Consider the following 27700-nt stretch of genomic DNA (forward strand, 5'->3'; position numbering starts at 1 on the left):
TGATGTTGCTCTTTCTTGCTGTTCTTGCTTGCGGCCTATTTGATGGCTAATAAAACAAAAAGCACAAAACGTGTCCGTTTTTTTTAAAATTATGGCCAGCAGGGGCCAACTATGGTGGTCCACCTGCATGGCTTAGTGCCACCTCACCAAGGTCCGCAAGCGAAGACTTCTGGCCACAATGGCCGGTCCCAGCAGAGGGGTCATGCCACAAACGTGTGGTCCATATGTGTGGTGCGTGGCCGCAGAAACGTGCGGTCCATAAAGTGGTGCTTAGGCCGCAAGTCATGCGGTCCATAAAGTGGTGCATCGGTCCAGGCAGCTGGCAGCGGGAATGCGGGCACACAACTGTGATGCCTGCACACTTTTCCCTCAGTGCCCAAGACCACGGTCCATGGGTGGGTAGGAAGACAAAGCAGAGTTAGCGATGGGTAAGGGCACAAGAGTACACATTAAAACAAGGCAATGCAGAGGGAGGTGCGCACGGGGAGCGAACGGAGAAAGCCCGTCCCTATTGTACGTCACCCCCCCCCCCCCGCACCCCCCGTCACCTACTCTACCCTTGCCCCTTACCCCGTATTTAAAAAATTTACAAATCCGTCTCTACGTCCTGTCTTCCCCATATCTCCCTATACCAAATTCGTCCCCAATCCCTCTTAACCAAATTTGCCACCAACCAATTCATCATCAATCCCTCCTAAGGAGGAAGAGATGGAATACCAGCACAATGTCACACCCACGTCATGATGCGTCTTAAACTCCAAAACATTTGCACAAAAAGAACCATGGCATGGTGTGGAGCACTGTCATCACCTCAGGTGAGTGGCTGCAGATGGTGCGAGGAGAATTCAATCCGAACTATCCTCTAAATGACTTTAACACTTTTACTCTACCCGGGGTCTTTCCCTGCAAAACCATTGGCCATCTTACTCTATGCGGTTCTAAAAACCAGACTACCATTGACCAAACTGTGGTGCTCCTCAATTTGGGGTCTCAATCCCCCAATTCAACTCCTGTGCCTTTGCACAATTTCAGGACTGGGTCATGTGGCGCTCCCAGCAGGTCCGCTCACCTACACACCTCCGCCACTGCAGTTGCCTCCGAGCTTACCTGCTCCTTACCCTAACCTATCTACCTGGGGAAGGTCCTCTGGCGCTCTCCCCACTCGGTGCCTGCTCTGGCACTGGGCTACCCGGGTCCGTCCTCCGGATCCTCGGGCCCCACTGAACAACTCTACCGGCTCCCAGAGCCCACCTGCGGCCTCACCTGGCCGACATCCTCACAGTGGCGGTGTGCCCATTCAATTACACTTACTAACAGTCCACACGCCCAGCCATTTCCACTTCACGAATGCACCCATCCAAACACCATTCTACCACACGCACCACAGATGCCAATATCCAACCACAATTTACCTATACCCTCTACCTACTCTTAAACTACCCTCCCCGGGTATTCGTGAAAGGGGTCCATCCTCCCCATCCACTCCTCCCGCACCAACCACTCCACTCCACATATTCCACACTACTCACTCCACACCATTCATTCCATTCTCCATATATTCCATATATTCCATACCAGCTATTTCACACAACCATTCTCCACACACCTGTACTTCACTTACACACCTGTGCTCACACACACCGGGTGGCTCTTGCACCCGTCTTCCCTCCAGGACCATTCATTCAATACTACGCACTCAACTCACACTTTTTACAGTACGCTGCTCAATCACCTCCTTCACACACACTGTACCATTCACGAGCATTGCCTCTTAATTCCTCATTTCATCACTCTCACCACAAACACAACTGCATCATCTAAACTACCTGGTGCCCTTCTAACTTAGTGCATCCCCAGTCATCCTTTACACTATTGCACATACCATGTCATTAACAACCATCTAACCTCTCTACGTCCCCTCTTACCTGTATGATGTCGCTACTTAACTCTACAGTTACCTATCTTCATCTTTCTAACTCGTATCAATAACCTAACCCTCCCTGGCTAGGTTTTCACTGCCATAACCCCATAACTATTGCTCATGTGCCCAGGTTGGATGTGAGGGATTATGGATTTACCATCCCTCTACATCGGGCATCTCCCACTATCAATTTTGCCCATCCAATTCTTGCCAATCAAAATTTGCCCATCAAATTTGCCAATCCAATTTGCCAATCATCAATTTCCTACCCCTACCATCGTCCATTAAGCTTCGATCCTCGGTGCGTCATTACATTTGCAAAGCTCGGCTTCGCAAAGCCGCGCAATGCATACAGGTGGTTTGGTCTCCTGCAGGTTGGGTCCGTCTGGCATTCGGTTCAGGGGAGGAGGTTTGGTTGGGCCGAGATTCAAAGCACCATCCCGGCGCGGGGCCTTTCGCTCCCATGCGCGGTGGGCCAACCTTGCCCGGGGTGGACGCCGCCACCACAAGGGGGCGCCATGCTGATCCCTCCTACCTTCCCTCGAACCAGGCCGGTCGCCTTGCCCGGCAAAGCGCGGATTCGACCGTACGGGGCGGGGCCCGGCCTGGGTCGTGCACGATGCTCAGAACCGAAGCGACGCTGCACCGATCCCCTCCGGCTCCCGCAATACCCACAGCCTGGCATGGACCGAGAGCTCGCGTCGGTTAAACGTCAGTCTAACCGCTATCCCGTTTAATGTCGATGCTCCCCGGACATGCTCACACCACTCGTTCCGTTCATTGCTCATACATCCAGGGGTCTCCATACACTTCGTTATTGGACTTTCTTTTACACACCACCCAGGTACACTCGTTCCGCTCACAGACTTCGTTACCCACCTGACCACCGCACACATTGGCACACACTCGTCGTCTTGCGCACCTTCTTGTGCACACTCTCCCGGTACGTACTCAGTACCACTCACCACAGGTGTGCATTCCAGCACATACCCACTCACGCGCTCCGATGTGCTCTCCCGCACCCGCGCCACCACCAACTCACTCTCCGTGTCACACTCCGTACACTCTGTTTCACACATACCCTCTGACGTGCATTCGCTCTCGCACCCGGTATCACTCCCACACTTTATAACACACTCACTCTTCGACGCACACTTTTTCCTCACAAGCGCGCCATTTCCACTCACACCACTCACAAGGGACCCTTCACCAATGCTCGGGTGCTTTCTCGATCCCAAGCGCGCGAAAATTCTTTTTGCGCTAAACACCTTCCCGCAAAACCTCTTAGCACCATACACAGCCCGACTCACCAAGGGGATTCTTCTTCCTCCTCGCTCCAACACCTGCAAATCTTTATAAGGATTAAGCACGGCATCATGATGCGAGCACGGCCCTTGCACATTATCCATCACTTTCTCCGATTCCATTCCCATCTGTGCCGTCTCTTCAATCCCAATTTCAACTATAACCAACTTGTTAATTTCTTTCTCCTCGACGACCGCTGGTCCGAATAAAATTTCCTTTTCTACCTCGGTGGTCGCCGGCTTCCCCATACCCCGGGTCGCAATTTCTACCCCCGTCCAGTTACCTGCGCTTTGCTCCACCTCGCTCAACCCGCGCTTCTCAAACCGCGTTACCTCGTCGCGTACCCCCACGACCTCTTCGCCCAACCTGCGGTTAACCTCCCTCACCACCTGCTTTATCTCATACCTGGCCTGCCCCCTCGCTAACCCCTCATTAATTTATTTGGCTTGGCCAATTATTCCCCCCAATTTGCCCCCAAATCTACTTCCGAATCCCTCCAATTTGCTTCCTAGCCCCCCAAATTTGCCGTCGAGCCCCCCTATCTGGCTTTCTAATCCTCCAATTTGGTTTCCCATCTCGTTTCTCAATTGCTCACTGGTACCCCTTGCTTCGTCCCTCATTTCTCCCATATCCTTCCTCAATCCCCCAAGTTGGTTTCCCATTTCCTTTCTCAGCATCGCAGTGAATTGCATCACGAAGTCCTCCACATCAAAGCCCACTGGTAGTGGTACAGCGGGCGCGGCTACCGCGGCCACGTGCAAGGCACCATTTTGTGCTCCTCTAACCTCATGCGAGGCGCCACCATCTTGTGCGCCTGCAACCCCCGCTACCGCACCCTCATTGCTCTCCTCCTCCCTGGGGTCCTGGATTGCCTCTAACCCCTCTTCTACCTCCCCTACCGGCATCCGACCGCCTTGACCATCCATGGCACGATTTAATTTCGTTGTTAATAAAAATTTCGGCCGCTCCAAATTTTGACCAAATTTTCTCGATGGATTAAAATTTGGTTCGGGCTTCAAATCCCACTCCCCGACACCAATTGTTATGGCCAATAGCACAATTGGTGTCCAAAATTTGGTCTAAATAAATTTAGTCCCAGGTTCCAGATCCCAACTCCTGACTACCAATTGATATGGATCCAGGGGACGGCACTCCCGTTAGCAAGGGGGGGTTAATCCCCTTGTCCTGTTAAGCTGGCCATCCGACCGGTCCTGGTACTTGTAACGCTCTTTTGCGGGGTGGGATTGATCAGGGTTATTGGTCAAGGTATTATCCCGAATACCTTCACCAATCCCGCTGCAAAACAGGGAGACAAGTACCGCTCGAACCACGGACAAGATGGTATTTGCCGAGCGGTTTAGCAAGCCGCGGTTCGAGCCGTTATCAATTGACTAAACCCGATTCCGAGCATTTGGCCAAAATCGCGCCACAGGTATTCAATGGGAAGAAGGGACTAAAGCGATTGGGGGAAAGAAGAAGCCAAAGTAGGGAATAACAGATATTTATTAATTATGTACATGAAAACCCAAAGAAGATGAAACGAAAGAAGGGCATTTACCAGGAGGAAAAAGCAGATACACAGGGCAAGCCTTAAAACAGTCTTACTTATCAACGCCCAGACAGAACAAACACAGACTCACACGAAAGGGGAATAGCAGGCAGGAATCACTGGACGAGGGGATGAGAAGGCCCAGGCAGATGGTAGCATCGAGGTCCGGCTCCAGGGGTCGACTCGTGTCGTGGCGGGAAACCCTGGCAGGCAGCGAGCGCGTGTCGTTCACTGCGAGTGGTCGTTGCATACAGCGATTGGGATGCTCCTCTCTCCCTTGCCTTCGTCTTCCAACTCCGGATCACGTCTCTCTTTCATGCCTTCTCACCGACCTTGTACCTTCTCTGTCCAACTCTCTCATGGACCTCCTCACGCATCTCTCTGAAGCAGTCCCTTGCAGTTGCTTTTATTGCTGTCGGCCGTATCAAGCCGCGGGCTCCGAGGGCACGCCTACCGGTTGGCTAACCGCGGTGCTGGTTGGCCGGTAAGGGCTGGCTGACTCCACCTCCGATGACGCGTCGACATGCCACGCCCGTTCTGGTGGCTCCTCCCCCTTCTTCTCCGAGATGGAGCACATGGCAATGGCGTCTTGTGGGGATAGCAAACCACTCGCACCGCGTTTGAAGGGAACGAAAGGGACCTATCTTATTTGATTAATGCAACGCAGATTCAACTATTGGAAACACAGCCTTACCTGAAACACATAATAATGAAATAACTACGAAGAGGGCCTATGGTTCGCTTCGTGTTGTTCATGGACTAACTAGGGGACGACCTTTGACCTTAACAATGAAATGGAGGTATTTACACAGATAATTATTTACAACAATTTACTAAGTGCAGGGTTCTCAAAACCCCAACAATATCTAGAAACTGATTGCTAACCAGACTATGAGTGCGCGGTTGAATTGCAGTAACCCCGTAATCGGGATTGATGACGACCTGGGCGTTTCGACTGGCAGTAACATCCTTTCAGATGTATTTCGATTCTTCGCATTTCTATATATCCATCTGCTGTTTATCAATATGTGCCTAAGTTACTACCCTGGTGTTATTCTACTCATTGCCACTACGTGGCTCCTACGCGGCTCCTATAAAGATATCAATATGTGCCTACTGTTCAATGGCCTGCTGGTAAAGTTTTAAACGCGGGGAGAATGTGGTCAAAATGTCATCTAAGTTACGACCCTGGTGTTATTCTATTCATTGCCACTACGTGGCTCCTACGCGGCTCCTATAAAGAGACTGCCGTTCAGCGCAGAAGGTAGTTCTGTGCCATGTAATTCTATAGCATCTCCGGACTTCCGTAGAATGGTAAGGATTCTGCATTGTGCGCTGCATGCTCGCTTGAATAGATATCATCTCTATGTACCTGTAGTAATACTAATACTATGATTGCTAGTTCTCCCTTTAGATGCTGTTTGAGATCGATCACAATTATACTCAGCTCTGAGACAATGTATCTCTGATTATTACAACATAGAGCATGGAATGAAGGTATTGTAAAGAGTGTTGGAGAAGAGGATAAGGAAGAAAGTGAAGATTGACGAAATGCAGTTTGGATTTATGCCAGGAAGAGGAACGACAGACGTGATTTTTATTGTGAGGCAGTTGCAGGAGAATTACAGGGAGAAGAGGAAGAAGTTGTTTCTTGTGTTTTTTGATCTGGAGAAAGCATTCAATGGGGTTCCACGTGAAGTAGTGACATGGGCATCGAGGAAATTTAGGAGTGGAGGAATGGTTGATCAGAGTAGTGATGGAAATGTACGAGAGTGTGCGCACAGCTATAAGGACAAAGGACCGGAACAGTGGTGAGTTTGAGGTGAAGGTGGGAGTGCATCAGGGGTCGGTACTAAGTCCACTACTATTTGTAGCTGTGATTGAGGTGCTGGCTCGGAACGTAAAGGATGGTTTACCGTGGGAGTTTTTGTATGCAGATGATCTGGTGTTGATTGCGGAGAGTATGGATGGGGTAAAATGGGCAAAATGGAGAATATTGTCATGGGGTCCACAAGGCTAACCCCCGCTCTAGCAGGGAAAATGGCCTTAAAATGCCCGTTGTTGTTGTTGTTGTTGTATACCTAAACTTTTGACTGGTAGTGGGTATATAAAAGAGTGTTTGCCAGTCAGTGAGTGTGTCTCCTCCATAACTTCAAAGCCATGAAACCACGCAGTCTGAAACATTGCATGCATACTAAGGAAACTCCAAAAGAGTGCACGAATGAAAACTGGGTGCTTGGGTAAATGCAAACATCCCTTTTATGAAGATGATTAACGGGAGTGCACTCTACAAACTGCTTTTGCAAGCCATGGCGGTACAGTAGACAGCGCTTCTTTTTTTCTGTTTTTTTACCTGCACAGTTTTGTATACTAGGTCGCATTGTTTTATCATTTTGTGTGATCTGCTTTCATTGTATTAATATACACTTGGTTCTCGGTTAACACCGTGGTTAAGTGCTTGAAAACATGACATGTAGTTTATAAGTATCTCAATTTATCTCATAAGAATTAATGTAAATAGGGGGGATGGGGGTGGAGTGGTTCGGCTTGTTTTCCACCATTAAATACATAACATTTAAGTAAATCCATGCATAACATTTAAGTAAATTTCTTTGCTTGATGCTGCTCTGCCTTTTCTTTTCTTTATGCTGCTCGGCCTTCTCTTTTCTTTATGCTGCCCTGCCTTTTCTTAACTTGAAGCTGCTATGCCCTTTCTTTTTTTGCTTGATGCTGCTCTGCCTTTTCTTTTCTTTATTCTGCTCTGCCTTTTCTTTTCTTTATTCTGCTCTGCCTTTTCTTTTCTTTATTCTGCTCTGCCTTTTCTTTTCTTTATGCTGCTCGGCCTTTTCTTTTCTTTATGCTGCACTGCCTTTTCTTTTCTTTATGCTGCTCTGCCTTTTCTTTTCTTTATGCTGCTCTGCCTTTCTTTTCTTTATGCTGCACTGCCTTTTCTTTTCTTTATACTGCTCTGCCTTTCCATTTCTTAATGCTGCTCTGCCTTTTCTTTTCTTTTCTTTATGCTGCTCTTCCTTTGCTTTTCTTGGCTTAATGCTGCTCTTCCTTTCCTTTTCTTTGTGCTGCTCTTCCTTTTCTTTTCTTTTCTTTATGCTGCTTTTTCTTTTCTTTTCTTTATGCTGCTCTGCCTTTTTCTTTTCTTTGTGCTGCTCTGCCTTTGCTTTTCTTTATGCTGCTTTTCCTTTTCTTTTCTTGATGCTGCTATTCCTTTTCTTTTCTTGATGCTGCTCTGCCTTTCTTTTCTTTATGCTGCTCTTCCTTTTCTTTTCTTTATGCTGCCCTGCCATTTCTTATATGCTGCTCTGTCTTTGCTTTTCTTGATGCTGCTCTGTCTTTTCTTTTCTTCATGCTGCTCTTCCTTTCCTTTTCTTTATGCTGCTCTGTCTCTTCTTATCTTGATGCTGCTCTGCCGTTCCTTTTTTCCTTTATGCTGCTCTCCCTTTTCTTTTCTTTTCTTTATTCTGCTCTGCCTTTTCTTTTCTTTATGCTGCTCGACCTTTTCTTTTCTTTATGCTGCTCTCTCTGCCTTTTCTTATCTTGATGCTGCTCTGCCTTTTGTTTTCTTTATGCTGCTCTACCTTTTCTTTTCTTTTCTTTATTCTGCCCTGCCTTTTCTTATCTTGATGCTGCTATGCCTTTTCTTTTCTTTTCTTTATGCTGCTCTGCCTTTTCTTTTGTTTTCTTTATGCTGCTCCTCCTTTTCTTATCTTGATGCTGCTCTGCCTTTCATTTTATTTTTTTATGCTGCTCTGCCTTTTCTTTTCTTTATGCTGCTTTTCCCCTTTCTTTTCTTTATGCTGCTTTTCCCCTTTCTTTGCTTGATGCTGCTCTGCCTTTTCTTTTCTTTATGCTGCTCAGCCTTTGCTTTTCTTTGTGCTGCTCCTCCTTTTCTTTTATTTTCCTTAATGCTGCTTTTCCTTTTCTTTGCTTGATGCTGCTCTGCCTTTGCTTTTCTTTATGCTGCTCTGCATTTTCTTTTCTTTATGCTGCTCTGCCTTTTCTTTTCTGTTCTTTATGCTGCTCTGCCTTTTCTTATCTTGATGCTGCTCTGCCTTTCTTTTCTTTATGCTACACTGCCTTTTCTTTTCTTTATGCTGCTCTGCCTTTTCTTTTCTTGATGCTGCTCTTCCTTTTCTTTTCTTTTCTTTTTGCTGCTTTTCCTTTTCTTTTCTTTATGCTGCTCTGCCTTTCCTTTTCTTTATGCTTCTCTGTCTTTTCTTTTCTTGATGCAGCTCTGCCTTTTCTTATCTTGATGCTGCTCTGCCTTTCTTTTCTTTATGCTACACTGCCTTTTCTTTTCTTTATGCTGCTCTGCCTTTTCTTTTCTTTATGCTGCTCTGCCTTTTCTTTTCTTTATGCTGCTCTGCCTTTTCTTTTATTTGCTTTGTGCTGCTCTTCCTTTTCTTTTCTTTTCTGGATGCTGCTCTGCCTTTTCTTTTCTTTTTCTTTATGCTGCTCTCCCTTTTCTTTTCTTTTCTTTGTGCTGCTCTGCCTTTGCTTTTCTTGATGCTGCTCTGCATTTTATTTTATTTTCTTTATGCTGCTCTCTCTGCCTTTTCTTTTCTTTGTGCTGCTCTGCCTTTGCTTTTCTTTGTGCTGCTCTTCCTTTTCTTTCCTTTTCTTAATGCTGCTTTTTCTTTTCTTTTCTTTATGCTGCTCTGCCTTTTCTTTTCTTTTCTTTATGCTGCTCTTCCTTTCCTTTTCTTTTCTTGATGGTGCTCTGCCTTTGCTTCTCTTTGTGCTGCTCTTCCTTTTCTTTTCTTTGCTTAATGCGGCTTTTCCTTTTCTTTGCTTGATGCTGCTCTGCCTTTTCTTTGCTTGATGCTGCTCTGCCTTTCTTTTCTTTATGCTGCACTTCCTTTTCTTCTCTTTATGCTGCTCTGCCTTCTCTTTTCTTTGTGCTGCTCTGCCTTTGCTTTTCTTTATGCTGCTTTTCCTTTTCTTGATGCTGCTATGCCTTTTCTTTTATTGATGCTGCTCTGCCTTTCTTTTCTTTATGCAGCTCTTCCTTTTCTTTTCTTTATGCTGCCCTGCCGTTTCTTATCTTGATGCTGCTCTGTCTTTGCTTTTCTTTATGCTGCTCTGTCTTTTCTTTTCTTCATGCTGCCCTCCTTTTCTTTTCTTTATGCTGCTCTGTCTTTTCTTATCTTGATGCTGCTCTGCCTTTGCTTTTCTTTGCTTTATGCTGCTCTTCCTTTTCTTTTCTTTTTCTTTATGCTGCTCTACCTTTTCTTTTCTTTGTGCTGCTCCTCCTTTTCTTTTCTTTATGCTGCTTTTTCTTTTATTTTCTTTATGCTGCTCTGCCTTTTCTTTTCTTTATGCTGCTTTTTCTATTTATGCAAAATTGATAGATAATAACAGCAACTCTTAAATGGATTCGACCCAATCATCAATTAGAGGTATAAGGCCATTCTTGGGAAAAAATGTCAGGGGCATAGAAAAGGTCCCTTCATATGGTACTAGCAAAAGTACCCGGCATTGCCGGGTAACAATGAGTCGCTTCCTGACAGGAATATTAATGAGGGGGGGGGAGGAGAGGAGGGAGGGAGAGTGGTGGAGGAGGGGGAGGGGGAGGAGAGAGAGGGAAGGGGGATGGAGGGGGGGAAGGAAGGGGAGTGGAGTGGGAGGGGGAGAGAGAGAGAGAAATGAGGATGGAGGGGAGAGAGAGAAATGAGGCAAGAGAGAATAAGGGAGGGTGGAGGAGGAAAGGGGGAGGAGCAAGGAGGAGAGGGAGAAGGGAAGGAGGATAGAGCGAAAAACGGGGTAGGGGAGGGGGAGAGTGACTATATCAAACAAAAAGGTTAGTCGATGAAAAAATGGGTACGTGAAAACAAAAAGGCAGCTCTGTCTACTGTAACGCCATGCCTTGCAAAAGCAGCCTGAATAGTGTTCACTAAGTGGTGGTTCACCTTGTTAATCCTTGTTAATATTCAAAAAGGGTGTTATAACACACCCAACTTCCCCGGCCTTTTGACTAATTAATTCGGTACACAGGCATTTCTTACTTCATTTGTAGAGCCCATGCCAAGCAGCTGAAGCACTCCAGCAAGCACTCCAACAAAATGGGTGATAAGGAATGGCAGGCTTGGCAAGTGATAGCAAGCTGATTCTGGTTGAAATGACCGAGGAATTTTAAAAACAGATCGATTTCAAGCAGCAAATCATGTGGAAACCACTGAGAGCAAACAAATTACAAAAAAAGGCTGTTATAACACACCCAAACCTCCCAGCCTTATGACTAAAAACAAAAAGGGAGTTCTATCTACTGTAATGCCATGGCTTGCAAAGGCAGCCTGAATAGTGTCCACCAATCGCTAGATATGGTCAATTTTGTCAGATTTCACTCCAGATTTGGACATTATTTCGTCTACAGCATCCAATCCTCATATCCGAATCCAGATTTTGATGATATACTTCAATTATGTAATGATAATTAATCGATCGTGTTTCCAAGGCAAGGCATGTTTGAGTAGGCCAAAACAAAATGGCGGCTTAAGAACCCAGCAAGGTGCAGTGGGCTGACCAAGATGGTGGGTCGCCATATTGGTACACCACCACATTGGGTTTTTTGCCGCGTCGCAAGACGCTGGTCATAGAGTGCCCTCTGCTGTTGTTGTTGTTCTTCTTCTTCTTGCAGAGAAGACAAAACCTCAAAGCTCCACCCATTCTGGGAACCATAGCTCCACCCATTGTGGGAGAGGCTTCATATAAACAAATATCCACCATTTTATTAACTCGCATAGCTTTGAGGCCTGTTTTGTAGGCCCGTGGTGTCTTCCTCTCTCACACAGTTTTATTTCAAATCAAATTCGATATATCATTTCATTTTTCACAGTCGCTAACATAGTTTTAGACTCAGTTGAAAAAAAACGGGAAGAAAATCCGATGAAAGTTGCCCTTTATAGAATGAAATGAATTCTCAAAGGCCTGTAACTTTAAGTCCATTGAGATTTTTTTTTTTTTTAAATCGCGGCATGGTCAGTCATACACCGCCCAAAATAACAGACGGGAAAATGCCGAGATATATTAAAAATTCGTCCATTTGATGACAATCGTCACGATGAAATATTTAATTTATACGTCGTCACAATAATGTGGAGAGAGGAGCATAGCTTCGTTCACGTGTCGCCACATACGGGAAATTGCCGAGATATATTTTTTTTTAATCGCGGCATGGTTAGTCATACACCGCCTGAAATAACAGACGGGAAAATGCCGAGATATCTATCTATAATTCCAGTAATCTCTGTGTGTGTGTGTGTCTGTCTGTCTGTATGTATGTATGCGACCGCTGTTTCTCGACAACTACCGGTCCGATATACTTGAAACTTGCCAGGTATATTGCTGGGGACCCGAGGATGTGCCTTTTCAAGGTTTGAAATTAATCGGACAAGTGGTTCCCAAGGTATGGTCACCGTACTCGCAAGCCGTTCGCTTTGGCTTTGCGAATGGACCAAACCATTTCATGTAAATAGAGGGGGGGGGGGGGGGTTCTGTGGTCGTTGCGAATGGACCAAACCATTTCATGTAAATAGAGGGGGGGGTTCTGTGGTCGTTACTGCCACGTGGTTTCAAAGTTTTTTTTTGTTGTTGTTTGCACGCATGTTTTTTTGCACGCACGTACGGGCAAGCACGTACGGGCGTGCCCGTACGTGCGGGCACGCCCTAGTATTAAAAATTCGTCCATTTGATGACAATCGTCACGATGAAATATTTAATTTATACGTCATCACAATAATGTGGAGAGAGGAGCATAGCTTCGTTCACGTGTCGCCACACACGGGAAATTGCCGAGATTTTTTTTTTTTTTAACGTGGCATGGTCAGTCATACACCGCCTGAAATAACAGACGGGAAAATGCCGAGATATATTAAAAATTCGTCGCCACACACGGGAAATTGCCGAGATATATTTTCACTTTGCACAAAAATAACATCAAGTAATAGAATCAATAGGAATGTCCTGTGCCTATAACATCGACGTTAGAGGCACAGCTGCATCTAGGCATTGTGTAACATCGACGCGGCTTTTGTTTTAATTAAAACTTTTTGTACTTGTTTTCTTATGACACCTTGTTAATCATCTTCAAAAAGGGTGTTATAACACACCCAAACACCCAGTTTTCATCATTGCAATCTGTTGGTGGTCCAGGTGTTTGCATGCAAAATTTGGGACTGCTGGGTTCCATGGTTTTGGAGTTATGGAGGAGACAGACGGACGGACACACACTGCCTTTTATTAGTCCCCCACCGGTGTACACCAAAGGGGACTACAGGTTTGCACGCCGTCCCTCCATCCGTCAGTCCGTCAGTCCGTCACGCAAAGAACAGTTTTCCGGACTTTTTTTCTAAACGCTTAATGCTAATGATTTCAAACTTGGCACATGGTTTCCTCAGGATAAGTTACAGGTCAAGTTCGAACTTCGCGACGTTTCGATCATTTTAAACAAAGTTATGGCACTTTGAACTTTGGTAATTCTGATAATTCTGATGATCCTTAACTCAGTGCCATTTTAAGTTTTAATTTCCTTTAAAAAAGATTTTCTCTGCAATAATAGGACAGATTGAGATAAAGTTTTCACCATATGATGGACTTGGTCTGTAGAATATTATAATGGTAATTATGACGTCACAGGTCACGTGGTTCAGCCACCATATTGTTTTTAGTGAAAACAAGAAAACCCCTTTTTCTCTGCAACGGCTGAAGAGATCGAGGCCAAACTTTGCATGCAGGATCGCATACCAATGACGAACAAAAAAGTCAACGAGCATGACGTCATGCGTCACATGGTTTCAGAGTTATGACGTTTTTAAGCATGAACCTTTAAAACCGAGCTCCTCCCTCATTTTTGATCCAATTGGGGGGAAACTTCACAAATCTGTTCAGCATGTCAGTCTACTAAAATGTCCTTTTGGAATTTGCGATAGGGCACGTGGTTTGGCATATATCGTTAATTAAACGAATTTTTTTTTTTTTTTTAATGGATATCTCTTGAATCGCTAGTACCTCAGTTCGTGAGTTGGTAATAATTTATATAATTCACACAGGGCAATACGTGCAGACTGCTCCACGGAGCGACCTTGGGGGCTTATCAACGAGGCGAGGCATGACACACGTGTCTCACCATACCTCAGATCAAGTTTGAAAACCATCATCAACCGTGCATAAATTTGCATATTCGATCATTTTTGACAAAGTTATGGCACTTTGAACTTTGGTAGGGGACATGTATTGCAGCGCAATACTCGGAATGCTTGTTATTATAGATGTGCGTGCCATGTGGCAAAGTATAGAAAATAATGAACATTCCATAGCTTGTGGAAAATGCCAGACGACAGAAAAAAGGGACATTCAAAAAAATCTCATGTGCATGCTGGACTACCCTTGTTTTCTTAGGAGGAACCAATTAATGCTCTTGAAAGTTCATATAAAGGGGCGCCCTACATCTGGCAAATAAAATACATTTACTTCTTCATGCAGCTGTATGAATCAAATTGGCACCCCTAGTCCATGATGGTGGGACACCTTGCCTGATACTAGTCCATGATGGCAGATTCCTTATATACCTTATGTGGAAATTATGCCGAACTTGTGTCTGATTTTGTCTCTGAACCATTTGACGCACTGAGCTTTCTCCTGTGGACTTGCCATTTTATTTTACATTAAACCACCTGACTTGAAAACAAAGAAAACTTTGAGCTTCTGTGTCATATAAAACAAAGGGTATCATTGTATCATTTGTGGTACAAAATATATTAACAACCAAAGTTGTCCATGTCTTTTTGGAACACCCTGTATAATGTATATGTACAGGACTTCCCGCAAACACAAGGATATCATCTGCTTACGTAGGAAATTTAAGGGAACATGAATGTGTGGTGCCCAACAGCATTTACCCTTCATATGATTTAACCATCAATGTGTGGTGCCCAACAGCTTTTAACCTCACCAAACATGGGAAATTGGTCAAAACAGGAAATAATGCTGAACAGACAAGGGACACCTTGACTAGCTCCACTCTCAAAATGTTGTTTCAATCAGATGATAGTTGCAAGGTCCACTTACAGAGAAGCCAATGTATGACGAATCCAAGAAGGGTACCACTGTTTTGTTCTTGGATTCACAATTATTTTCATGAATATTGATTGCCCAGTAATATTGGATGACACAATAGCAGAGACCATTTTAAACTCAAATATCTCTTCTTGTGTGATTAAATCTGTGGCTGCCTATACTGTACCTATGAATGAATGAATGAATGATCGTTTTAAGGCCATTTTCCCCGCTAGAGCAGGGGTTAGCCTTGCAGGCCCCATGACAATCATGGTTCCCTGTTTGAGGCAATGTTTTTATGGCCGGATGCCCTTCCTGACGCCAACCCTTGGTCGCCTCTTACGATTCGCAGGGATACGGTGTACCTATTCTAAACCGGGGTACACACCGGGACTATCTAAGCCACCGGGCCCGACCGACAGTGCAAGACGACCGCCCGAGCGGACATTATACCAGACCGACCGAGCGCAACCAGCCATCTCACCCACCCCCACTGCCACCCGATACGAACGATCGAGTCTCAAGGGTCACCTCTCATTGAGACGGTCCCTCTTCCGCCTCCAATCCCTGACCTAGGCTACTGGTGGCGTGCGATTACCGCCATTAGTCCCTCCTTCTTGGGCTCAGTGCTCCCCAAGCTCGTCCCGGCAACTGTGGTTAACCTTGCTCTCTGCGTCATTGAGGTCCAGGGATATGGGGGAAGAGTGGGAGGCCGAGGCGACTGACAAAGGAGGGGGAGGGAGGAAGAACTTCTTGTTTAGCTGCTCATCTATTTTGGGCGGACAGCCTAGCCACCCTTCCCTTTGAAGACTCTCCCATACAGCCGTGTCGCGGCGGGTGTCTCAAGTCCGCCCTGTATGGAATTTGGTGTTTTATAGTTGGCTACGGCTGACCTGGCCCATCGTCGCATCTGCAGCAGGCAGCACGGCCCCTAGTGGCCTGAGGGATCTTCCTCCCGAAAAAGATTGGGAGGGGGAGACAAGAGATACCTATGAAGGTGGCGGTAGGGGGGGAGGGTTGGCAGATAGCAGCTCGTCTGGTCGGCCAGCCTAGTTGCCCGTCCCTTTATCGACTCCTCAGTACAGTCAGTTCATGGCGGGTGTATCAAGGCCGCCCCGTACTGTTTTAGTTGCGGAGTCAGCTAAGACTGGACTGGCCCCCTGTCCTTGCTGCGGCTAGACCCCGAGTGGCCACTGGCAAGCCTCCCCCCCCCATAATTATTAGGGTCCACATTGGATGAGGGGGGGGGAGGGAGGAAGAACTTCTTGTTTAGCTGCTCATCTCTTTTGGGTGGACAGGCTAGCCACCCGTCCCTTTGAAGACTCTCCCATACAGCCGTGTTCTGGCGGGTGTCTCAAGTCCGCCCTGTATGGATTTTTGTGTTTTTTTAGAGTCGGCTACAGCTGAGCTGGCCCATCGTCGCATCTGCAGCAAGCAGCATGGCCCCTAGTGGCCTGAGGGATCTTCCTCCCTAAAAAGATTGGGAGGGGGAGACAATGGATACCGATGAAGGTGGGGGTAGGGGGGGAGGGGAGGCAGATAGCAGCTCGTCTGGCCGGCCAGCCTAGCTGCCCGTCCCTTCATCGACGACTCAGTACAGCCAGTTCACGGCGGGTGTATCAAGGCCGCCCCGTACTGATTTCGTTGCGGAGTCAGCTAAGACTGGACCGGCCCCCTGTCCCTGCTGCGGCTAGGCCCCGAGTGGCCACTGGCAAGCCGCCCCCCCCCCCCCATAATTATTAGGGTCCCCATTGGATGAAGGGGGGGGAGGGAGGAAGAACTTCTTGTTTAGCTGCTCATCTCTTTTGGGCGGACAGCCTAGCCACCCATCCCTTCGAAGACTCTCCCATACAGCCATGTCGCGGCGGGTGTCTCAAGTCCGCCCTGTATGGATTTTGGTGTTTTAGAGTCGGCTATGGCTGAACCGGCCCACCATACGCATCTGCAGCATGCAGCACGGCCCCGAGTGGCCTGAGGGATCTTCCTCCCTGAGAAGAATGGGAGGGGGACACAATAGATACCTATGAAGGTGGGGGTAGGGGGGAGGAGGGGAGGCAGATAGCAGCTCATCTGGCTGGCCAGCCTGGCTGCCCATCCCTTCATCGACTCCTCAATACGGCCAGGTCATGGCGGGTGTATCAAGGCCGCCCCATACTGATTCATTGTGTATATACTGTACTTATAAACTGGCAATAACTACAACTCCTATACCACTACTTGCAACATTTAAAAGTTGAATGGAAAACAGCCTCTTTATACAGTACATTTAAAACATATTGAGATTTAGAAAATAAGTTACATGGATTTTACATGGATTGCTGTTACGTGGATGGAGAGGCAGGAATGTATAGCAAGACTGTGGTAAGTGTAGTATGGTCCATGTGTTTCGAGTCGGTTAGATTGCCATGTAACAGGGACCTGTCAGAGTAAGTCGTTTGTTAATACGTGATTCTGAGGAGGCAGCATATGTAATTTATAGACAGGATAGTTCGGGTAATATTGTATGTGGGAACACCTCTTGTTTGTGGGCAGGGCCAGGTGAGGACTTCCCATCATAGAGGCACCCGTGTCACATGCGTGCAACCAGGCCCATCAAGACCTCTCTGGCCAGTGTGTGCCAGCCATGGTGGCACAGTGTGCTGTGGCACCAGAAGTCACAATAGAGTTATTTTTATTGGGGCCACCCCGTGGACATGACGGGCCAGAAGAGGTCTGCACCCAAGATCAAAGGAACAAGAGAAGCTGATCCTGGAGGAGTTTGTGAGGCAGAACATTATTTTCGGTTTCTCTGAAGAAGTTTGGGATTGACCTAAGCTTGTATCACCCTGTTTTTGTAGAGTGGAAGAAGTGCCATCGGAGAGACAGGAGAGGTCTGCGTATAGGGAGCCAAGAAGTGACCTCGAAGAGACAGGAGAAGCCCGCATGTAGGGAGCCAAGAAGAGACCTCGGAGAGACAGGAGAACTTCACGGAGTGCAAAGAGACGCTTTGAGGAGGAAGAAAAAGGGCCTGGAGAGAGGACTGAGGGAATACCAGGACAACTCGTGTGGGGAAAGAACAAAGGGCATATTATGTTAACGGAGCCTCAGGTGTGACAATATTTGGAGATGAAACGAGAGCCACAACAGAAACCAACAGCAAACAAATCATTTGAAATGAAAACTGGAATATGTATCAATCCTTTACCATAAAAAAAAGTAAGCACAATACACTCGATCATCCTGTAAATTACATTCCTGAAACTGCTTGTAATATTTCCAGTGCAAGTACTTTAGTAACTAGTCTTAATCATGAAGGCACGTTTTTCTGCATCAGTAGGCAAGTCGAACAAACGGATGGAATCAACAGAGCATTGACTGAGGAATGCTACCCGCCATGGGAAGCAAGAAGAGGCCGACATTTCAGGCAGCAACCCTCTTTTGCTCCGACAAAGGGTTGATTCCTGAAATGACAGGTTCTTGTAGATCGGTTAGCATACTTGGATCAATGTTCTGTTGATTCCATCCATTAAGGATAGATAAACACGAGGAAATATTGATCTAGGAAATGTCTGACTTGGTCATAAGAGCACCCCAAGAAACAGATAAAATGGCTATAAATGCTTGACATATATATATATATATATATATATATATATATATATATATATATATATATATATATATATATATATATATATATATATATATATATATATATACCCTTCACCATAAAAAGTAAGCACAATATACTCAATCAACCTGTAAGTGACATTCCTGAAACTGTTTGTAATATTGCCAGTCCAAGTATTTTAAGAATAGATCAATGAAAACTAGTCGTAATCATGAAGTCATGTCATTCTGCATCAGCATACAGGTAGAACAATGGACAGAATCACCAGAGCATTGATCCAAGTAGGCTAACCACTGTGTGAAGCAAGGGGATGCTGACATTTCAGGCGTTTCCCCTCTTTTGCTCTGACAAAAGGTTAACGTCCGAAATGTCAGCTTTTTATTTGCTTCCCAGATTGGTTAGCATACTTAGATCGATGTTCTGTTGATCGCACACATAAAGGATGCATAAACACGAGGAAAATTTTAATCTAGGAAATACTCGACTTGGCCAGAAGAGCTAGTACACAATAAAACAGATGAAATGGCTACAAGTGCTCATCATCACAGTTACACAATGCTTCCTTCTGAATACATCCTTGTGGTCTGCTTTAGACCTTTTCTTTGTCATGAGGCAAAACTGTACTAAACGGTTCCAGGGCGGCATTGATCTGATAAAAGTAGCAATTTGTGAAAGTTTATGCACCACATTAAATTGTATGCAAAGTACAAAATAGAGATTTAAAATGTTCACAACCAGCAAGCTGTGGGTCTCTGCTCCAGATCCTGGATGTTTCTTTCCATTGATGATTGGAAGAGCATTTAGATGATACACAATGAGATATAACCACCTTTAGAGGCCATTTTTTCCCCGCAAGCGGGGGTTGGCCTTTTTCGGGAACCGTGGTTGTTGTTGTTTTTCGGTCCCCTTTTTGAAGCAATGTTTTACGGCCGGATGCCCTTCCTGACGCCAACCCTTTTTGCCGCCTTTAACGACAAACAGGGAATTACCAGTGAACTGGTCCTCAAATTAGCCGACCTCGGAAGGATGAGCAGGCTGAGTCAACCCCCCTGGCGTTAATTCAGCGATCGACCGGGATTCGAACCCAGGATCCTAGGATCCTAAGCTGGCACCCTAGCCGCTAGCCCAACACCAGGGTTATGATACACAATGAGATGATGGTAAAAAAACAAAATTACAGGACTGAAAATTAAAAATTATATGATGTTGGAAAACGGTAGTCTCTTTTCCATGAGAACAAATGTAAAATGAAGAAAAGACAAAAAAAAGTGCTTTTTACCTTAAAAAATACATTTTAAAATGAAATATTCAGCATGCACATTACACAGGCATTAATTTCACAAATTCCTATCTAAAATGGCTCAAAACACAACGCTCTTCCTCCAATAAGTGGAACGAGAAGAGTGATATGACCAGAAAAGACCACGCATCACTTTGGGTGGAAGTACAATTTACGAGTGAGCATCGACGCGAAGCAGGGAATCTGCTTTTTGCCGATCATATGTGCAAAATCTGCACGGTCAATTGTGCGAGCTGCCACCATGCGATTCACAAGTGTAAGGATCTCCAGGAATTCCAGTGTGGTGCCATGTTCCTGCAGGAATGTATAAAAGGTAATGCAAAACACATTTCAACCACCGTAAGAACAGAGGTGTATGAACAAGATTCGCATAGTGATAGAAGGTCAAAAGACAACGAACTGATACTTGGTGAAATGGGACAACAAATGGACATAATAAGCAGGAGAATGAACACACAGGAAAAGAGGAAAGATAGGAGGGAAGCAAACACAGTAACCTGGTATTAAGAGGGTACAGTTAAGGTAGGGTTAATAGTATGAGAAAATATCACAAGCATGGGTCGGCGGGGGGGGGATGACAAGAGATGGTAGTGCACCACAGTCTTGAAACCCTGGAGGGAAGCTGTCTTCAGAAAGTGGGTGCACAAATGAGAGAAAATAGGAATTAAAAGATTGGTGACGGGTGAAAAGCTGGATTTTTAAAGTTTAATCAGGAAGGGGTTACTGAAAGGGCGCGTGCATCATGGAGTTGCTGGGGAGGACCGGGGACAGAGAGGGGAGATTGAGTTATACAGGTAGAGAGGCCAAAAAAAATCATAGAGAGGCCACTGACCTGTTGGCGATCTGAGACCAACAGGTCTTGTGCTTTGACCTCATCATGGGAGATGTCAATGTTGTTGAGAGCTTTCGATTTTACAGAATCCAGGAGAAGCAAATGTGATGTTGGGATGCCAGCCCATAGAGGAGAGCAGCACTCCATCGAGCTTTGGACGAAGACCTTGAAAGCTGTGAGTCGTTCTCTTTTTTCTTTTTCTTTACAGGAGTAAGGATAGTGGAAGACTAAGGTAGATCTAACAGTGGGACAAACAAGGGAATTAATGAACAGGATAAGAGGAAGGGAGAAGAGGATGAAAACTAAATCTAGCAAATAAGGCGATTGTGTAAGAAGAGAATAATGGGGGTATTAAAGATCATGGAACAGAATTGGGAATGACAAAATGAATAATCAAGGAATTGACTTGAAACGATGGAGGATGTGGTTGACTTATGGTTGGTGAGGCACATGAGTTTACGGGACTGAACCTATACCAGCGGGTGACCATATTAGAGAGTTGGGTTAATTTGGTTAGTACCAGGATGAGAGATTTGGCCAGATTGAGTGATGCAGACCAAATCAACATAGAGTGATGCAGACACAGTCTGCCTGTCAGTGGGTTGTTGATTTTTATGCAAAAAACGAGAGAGGAGCCTCAGGTCATTTATGTAGATGAAGAACAAGGGAACAAGACTTGGCCCTGTACACTGCCTTGGGTCACCAAACCCATAAATGGGAGGAGAGGGAAGAAGGTTCCAGTTTATAGAAAATATGATGGTGGCAATGGATGCCAAAGGCAGCGAGCTTGGAAAGCATAGCAGGATACCTGACTGTCACATTCCCGTGATATGTCCAACAACATGGTTCTGAATTTTTACTTGAGACTTAGGGCTTCCAACCATTGCTGAGAGAGGAGCAGTAGTATATCCAGAATTGAGTGGCCAGGATGGCATCTAAACTGATGGTCAGAAATCAGAGACTTGGAGGCAACCACCGAGTTGTGACATTCTGCCTTATCTCCAGCAAAGCTTGTTTGAGGTGAGGATGGGATGGAAGGTGAGCATACACCAGAGATTGACTTGACAAGGTGCCACTATGATTTAGAGGAAGGACACTAGTTGAAGAGTCCACACTTAAGATGAGCAAGATGTTTTCTTGCTTGCCTAAGGATTGTAACACTTTTTGTATGCCTTACAAAGTGACAAAATTTCCCTCAGTCACGTTTGCCTTTCTTGTTGAGAAAGGAATTGATTTACCACAACTGCCCTCCCCAGGAATCAATATACCAGAGCCAAAAGGATAGATTGGATAGCCACAGCAGACATGGGATGAGACAAAGAGAGATTTTGTGGAAATAGTGGCAGAATCAATATCATATGCTTTGGAGAGGGCAGCTCAATATTTTGTGGTGGGCATACGTACAGGATAGGCTCAACAGTTAAGAATCGGCACTCACTTTCCGACTTCATTTCTCTTTCAGATCCCAAGTTTTACCAAATGAAGACAGACATGACCAAGTTGAAGGGAAGAGTGTTTGAAAGCATGAAAAAAGTAGTGCTGTAGGATTGCACTGACGAGACCCAGGGCATGGGTTTACAAACTTGCGGGAAAGGTAATGGAAAGCATGGGAAGAAGAAATTGTTAAAGTATGAAGTTTTTGGAAAAGACAGTAAAGGGACATGAAGTCAATTAAAATAATATTTTAATATACCGTAACTAAGAAGCAATTGTTTCTGTAAGAGATAGGAAAGGAGGTAGTATGGAAGAGGAAAAGGAAAGGAATGAGTGAAGGAAGTGGTAATAGGGATAATGGGTTTGGGGGTTCTTCGGTGGGTTTTGTATGATTTTGTTCACTTTGTAACATGATTGGAAAAGCAAAAGGGAGAAGTGTAATCGAAAAAATGTAAGAAGAGGAAACATAAGAGAAGTGATGTGTCAGGCCTACGACTCACGAGCACGTAGTCTAGCTGAGACCGACACAAACAAACTCATTCAGATCTTCAATATCTCTATGGATATCCACTTTGAAAATGTGTCTCACTGTACGTTTTGCACTCCAAATATCTCATTGGAAAGCCGAAATAAGGGTGAAACGACCAACGGAGAATGACTTAAGTATTTCCATCTCTCAACCACAAAAGTTTAATGATTTGAACTTGTCACAGTGATCCTGCCTGGATTCTCACCCGTATCACTTTCATAAGATCCTGAATGTACCAGGAACCATTGATTGTCTCGCGGTGTGAGAAGAAACCTGGAAATAAACATTCAGAGTTTGTGTTAGATGGCAAAGTAGATAAAGGTCATGTTCAAACATCAATACATGCAGGTTGATTGAAATTTACACCCACAGTGAAATGTACATATGGTACTGATGAAAGTGCAGGTGTTGCATGGATGATGTATCCTATTGCCTGTCGGATCTTTAGAGCCATCGGGTTCTATGTGGACTGTGTATGGATTGTTTATAACATATATTGGACCCTCATATGTGATTTCTCCAGCAATTGCTTCAAGTGTGACATGCAATGGTGCCCTGACACCCTTACGGCTAAATTGTGACCTTTATTTGATGCATAAACCTCATTCATAATGGTTGCCAGAATTTTTTAATACTTGCCTGAGCAACATTTGGAGAAAATTGGATGTACTTACAAATGAGTGGTATAAACACTAAGAGTCGCTGGTCTGCACACCTAACGGAAGTGGAAACTAGAGTGAAGTCGATGCTGCACCATCGCAAATCCCCTTCCCACCTAAAGCAAAGTTGAAAGATGGCAAGAAGTTCCACCAGGATTGACCCAATATCAAATTTTGAGGTAAAAAAAAAATTCCCGTTTTGACCTCTGACCGCAAGTCCCCACCCCCAAGGGCATGAATCAGGGGTCAAATAAAAAAATCGTTACATATTTAATGCATCCCCCAATGCTGAATGCATATACAAAGTTTCACCTAAACATATGGCTGCAATTGCATTTTTTAGTGTTTGACCTTTTGACTCCTCCCCAGGGGTCAGGGCCAAAATAATACTGCTCTTGGACATTCTTGCCATGTGGTGAACATAACTACCTAGTTTGGTGAATTTATGCACAACTGTTTCGGAGGTGACAGCGTGACGGACAGACAGACAGATGGAGCCGATTACAATATCCTCCCCTCCGTTATTTTTCAAAAAGCGTGGGGATAATTATTATAACTATAATTGTTATAGACAATGGCAATATAATTAGATAATTAGGCAAATAAAGATATACCTCAATGATCAAGTAAAATAAGCTGCAATGATGCAAAATACACATGCTTCAGAAATGTGATGCACAAACCGATATCCTGCAGCACAGTACACACTATTAGGCCTAAACATCATATGCCTTACATTATCGACAAAATCAAACTGTTTTGGAATGTATTGACTGCATGTATAAACATTGACTGCACACATGTACAGGTATAGGTATATTATTTGGATTTCATACCTATTGAGTATTTAGCCTGGTGTTGGCTTAGTGGTTAGGGTGCCGGCTTGGGATCCTAGGATCCTGGGTTCGAATCCTGGTCGATCGCTGAATTAACGCCAGGGGGGTTGACTCAGCCTGTCATCCTTCCGAGGTCGGCAAATTGAGCACCAGTTCACTGGTAATTCCCTGTGTCACAAGAGGTGACTAACAGGGTTGGTGGCAGGAAGGGCATCCGGCCGTAAAACATTGCTTCAAAAAGGGGACCATGGTGCCCGAAAAAGGCCAACCCCTGCTTTGCAGGTAAAAATGGCCTCTAAAGGTGGTTCTTTATACCTATTGAGTATTGAAAATGTTCATCACAGCAGTAACCCATTACCTTACAGTGCTGATCGATAGTACACATCATGGTTGTGACATCTTGATATGCTAAAAAGCATGTGCTTTGAAGGAAAAAAAGTTCCTCTCAAGCCTTGTAACTTATTGCCCATTTTTAGTTTATATTATAATCCTAATTTAAGGTCAGCCTGAGCAGCGCTGCTGATTGATGACCAGAGCGTCCCAAACTGGGTACTGACTCTGCCAGGTGGGCAGCGCTGCAAAAGCGAGGTCCGATTAGGTCGTTTGAATGTGGGATCAAAGGAGGGGGGAGGGGTCGAGTTGGTGGAGATGATGCAGAGAATGAGGTTGGAAGTGTTGTGTGTGCAGGACACCAGATTGAAAGGAGACAGGGTGAGGAGGTTGGTAGGAGGATACAAGCTGTTGCACATGCGTGGGAATGGAAGGAGTAATGGTGTGGGAATAATAGTATCAGAAGAGATCAGCAAGTAGGTGGTTAGAGTGGAAAGATGGGGGGGATGAATAGTTGTGGCATGAATGTTGATACAGAGGCAAATGATGTGTGTTCGATCAGTATATGGGTCACAAATGAGAAGGACTGGCGGAGAAGCAGGAATTCAGGGACACACTGGAGAGGCTGGTGGGAATGGTTGAGCTGGAGGTGATGCTGTGCATTGCGGGAGACTTTAACGCGTATGTGGGATTAGCGGAGTCGGGTGAAGAGGATTTGTGCTGGTAAATTTTGTTGGTGAACGAGGAATAGAGGGGTTGAGAGCTGATGCAACTGGTGGCGAGGAATGGGATGGCCTTCGCTGATTCATTCTTTCAAAAGCAGAAAAGCCACACCATTGGACAGCATAGAACAGAACTGTATTTGCGGGTTGTAAGGAAATGACAGTTGTGGAGGGTTAAGGATTGCAAGGCAGTTGTGGGAGAGCATGTTACCACCAGCACAAGCCTGTGGTGTTTGTGGTACGGATTAAGTAAAGGAGGGAGGTTAAGTGCAGGGGTCGGATGATTATTAGGTGGGGGAAGTGTGGGGGAAACGTCGCTGTAGAGTACAACGAGAGGATGAGGGCCAGGTATGAGCAACTTAGTGATGAAGCAGAAGGTTTGGAGGAGGAATGGAAGAAGTGCAGAGAGGCATTTAGGGGAATTGTAGAAGTTTTCTCTGGAAGGACGTCAGTAAAGGGTGCATCATCTAGGGATAGAAACCAGGTATGGTGGATGGACGAAGCAGCGGAGGCAATTGTTGAAAAGAAGGAGGTTTGGAAGAGGATAGAGAAGACCAAAAATAGAAGGAGGCAACAGGATGTGGGGTTGCTGCACCTGTATGGGCAAAATTTTAAAAAAGCATCAAGGAGAGCTGTGGATAAGGTGAGAAATGATAGAAGAGGAAATGTATAACAAGTTGGAAGAGGATAGTGGGAAGAAGATTATCTATTAACTGGTGGATGGCAAGGACATGAAGGGGTGGAGGGACGGTGTTTAAGAATGGTGGCGGAAAGCTAGTGACAGAGAGGGGGCAGTATTGAAGTTGTGGGAAGGATATTTCAAGGAACTGTTGAACCAAGAAGGAAGCAATGCCGAGGTGGAGCTACCATGTTGTGTGGGGGAGGAAAGTGGAGCTGGTGGAGATCATGGAGGAGGAGGTGAGGACAGCATTGAATAGGATGAAGGAAAGAGCACTAAGCATTGATGATGAGGTGTGTACAGAGATGATAATTGCAGCAGGAGAAGTAGGAGTCAATTGGACAAAGAGGCTGTTGAGTGTATGTTTGAGAGAGCGTTAAGGATTGGAGGATTGGAGTACAGGGTTAATTGTGGCGATATGGAAGGAGATCCAGGGAAATAAAAGATGTTCAAGATCCAGGGGAAAATAGGGGCATTACGGTCCTGAGTCATGTTCTGAAGGTGCTGGAGAGGATTCTTGACGGGAGGATAGGTGTGGAGATGGAGATCAGAGAAGAGCAGCAGTGGTTTAGAAAGTGTAAGGGACAATAAATGGGATGTTCACGCTGAGACAGCTGGTGGAGAAGAGGTTGGAGGTGCAAGACGAAATGGCATTGAGATTTGTGAACCTGGAAAAGGCCTTCAACACTGTCCCGAGAGAGATGGTGATTGCGACACTGAGATGGATGGGAGTGCCTGAAGCAGAAGTTAAGTTGTTGGAAGGGATGTACAAGGGAAGGAACAGAAGAGTTTTGGTTGGGCCTGGGATGTCTGAGGAATTCAGTGTGAACATCGGTTTGAGGCAGAGAAGCGCTCTCAGCCCACTCCTATTTATCATGATGATGGAGCTGGCAAGCACGAAGGTAAACATGAGGGGTATTCTGGGGAGGATATTGTATAATGGACTAGCTGACTGTTTTGGTGGAGAGTTGGTGGGAGATGCAGGAAGTACGACTGGAGGAGTGGAAGGAGGCATTTGAGAAACATGGGCTGAAGATGAGCATGGAGATGACTGGGGTGACGTGGGTTGGGCCGCAGAGAAGATAAATGAATATCAGGTTGGAGAGGAAGGAGATCAGACAGTGAAATAGGTTTGAGTATCTGGCCGGAACAGTGACCAGGGATGGTAAGCCAGAGGCAGAGGTATGGAGGAGGATTCATGGAGTTGGGTGGAGGGAGTAATGCAGACAGAAAGATATCAAGGAAATTGAAAGGGAAGGCTCTGATGTCGTGTGTAACACCGGTCTACCTTTACCAGTATGGAAACGGTGTCACTGACAGAGAGAGACAACAGAGAATGTACGTTTGTGAGAACAACTGGGTCAGGATGATTGTGGAAGTGAAGAGGGTGGCTGGAAGGAGGATGGGTGAACTGAAAGAGGAGATTGGTGTGCAGTTGAGCAAGACTGGGAGATTGGTGAAATTCTGGCTGAGATGGGCTGGACACTTGATGCAGCTGGGGGAAGAGAGAATGGCAAAGAAAGCGGATAGCTTGAGGGAACAAGGTAGAAGGAACAGAGGTAGACCACAGTTGAGATGGGAAGATTGTGTGAAGAGGGATATCAGTAAGGTGTGGGTGGTTGGAGAGTGGAGAGAGTTTGCTGAGGACATAGGGGAGTCGAGGAGTACTGTGTTCAATTCAGGGCAGAAGCTTGGTGTCATTGGACCCCTTGTAAAGGGAAGAGGAGGAGAAGAAGACTCATTTCAAAAATATGGTGAAGAACAAGAAAAATCTCATATTGGAAGGTGGAAGGAGGGGGGAGATGAAGAGGGAAGGGAAGGCACTCAAAACTGACCTTTCACACCCCCATAGTTATGGCCCCCCTCATCTTCCTTTCCCGTAATACTGCATAGAAGAGGATAGTTTTTTTTTTTACAGCGTAGCCC

At 45.5% G+C, this 27700-nt stretch overlaps 1 protein-coding gene across 3 annotated transcripts in view; it reads right to left on the reverse strand.

The window, feature by feature from the left end:
* Positions 1 to 18576: 18576 nt before the first annotated feature.
* Positions 18577 to 27700, reverse strand: part of CASP6 (caspase 6) — a 75821-nt gene continuing 66697 nt past the window's right edge. For all 3 annotated transcript variants that reach the window (XM_068104386.2, XM_068104387.2, XM_068104388.2), the window contains exons 8-9: positions 22754 to 22821; positions 18577 to 20047 (exon numbers count right to left, since the gene is read on the reverse strand). In XM_068104386.2, the coding sequence (XP_067960487.1) occupies positions 19883 to 20047; positions 22754 to 22821 (233 nt within the window). In that variant the 3' untranslated portion in view covers positions 18577 to 19882. The remainder of the gene's footprint in view (positions 20048 to 22753; positions 22822 to 27700) is intronic.

This window comes from Myxine glutinosa, chromosome 4 (genome assembly GCF_964187855.1).
Source record: "Myxine glutinosa chromosome 4, kmMyxGlut1.1, whole genome shotgun sequence".
NCBI lineage: Eukaryota > Metazoa > Chordata > Myxini > Myxiniformes > Myxinidae > Myxine > Myxine glutinosa.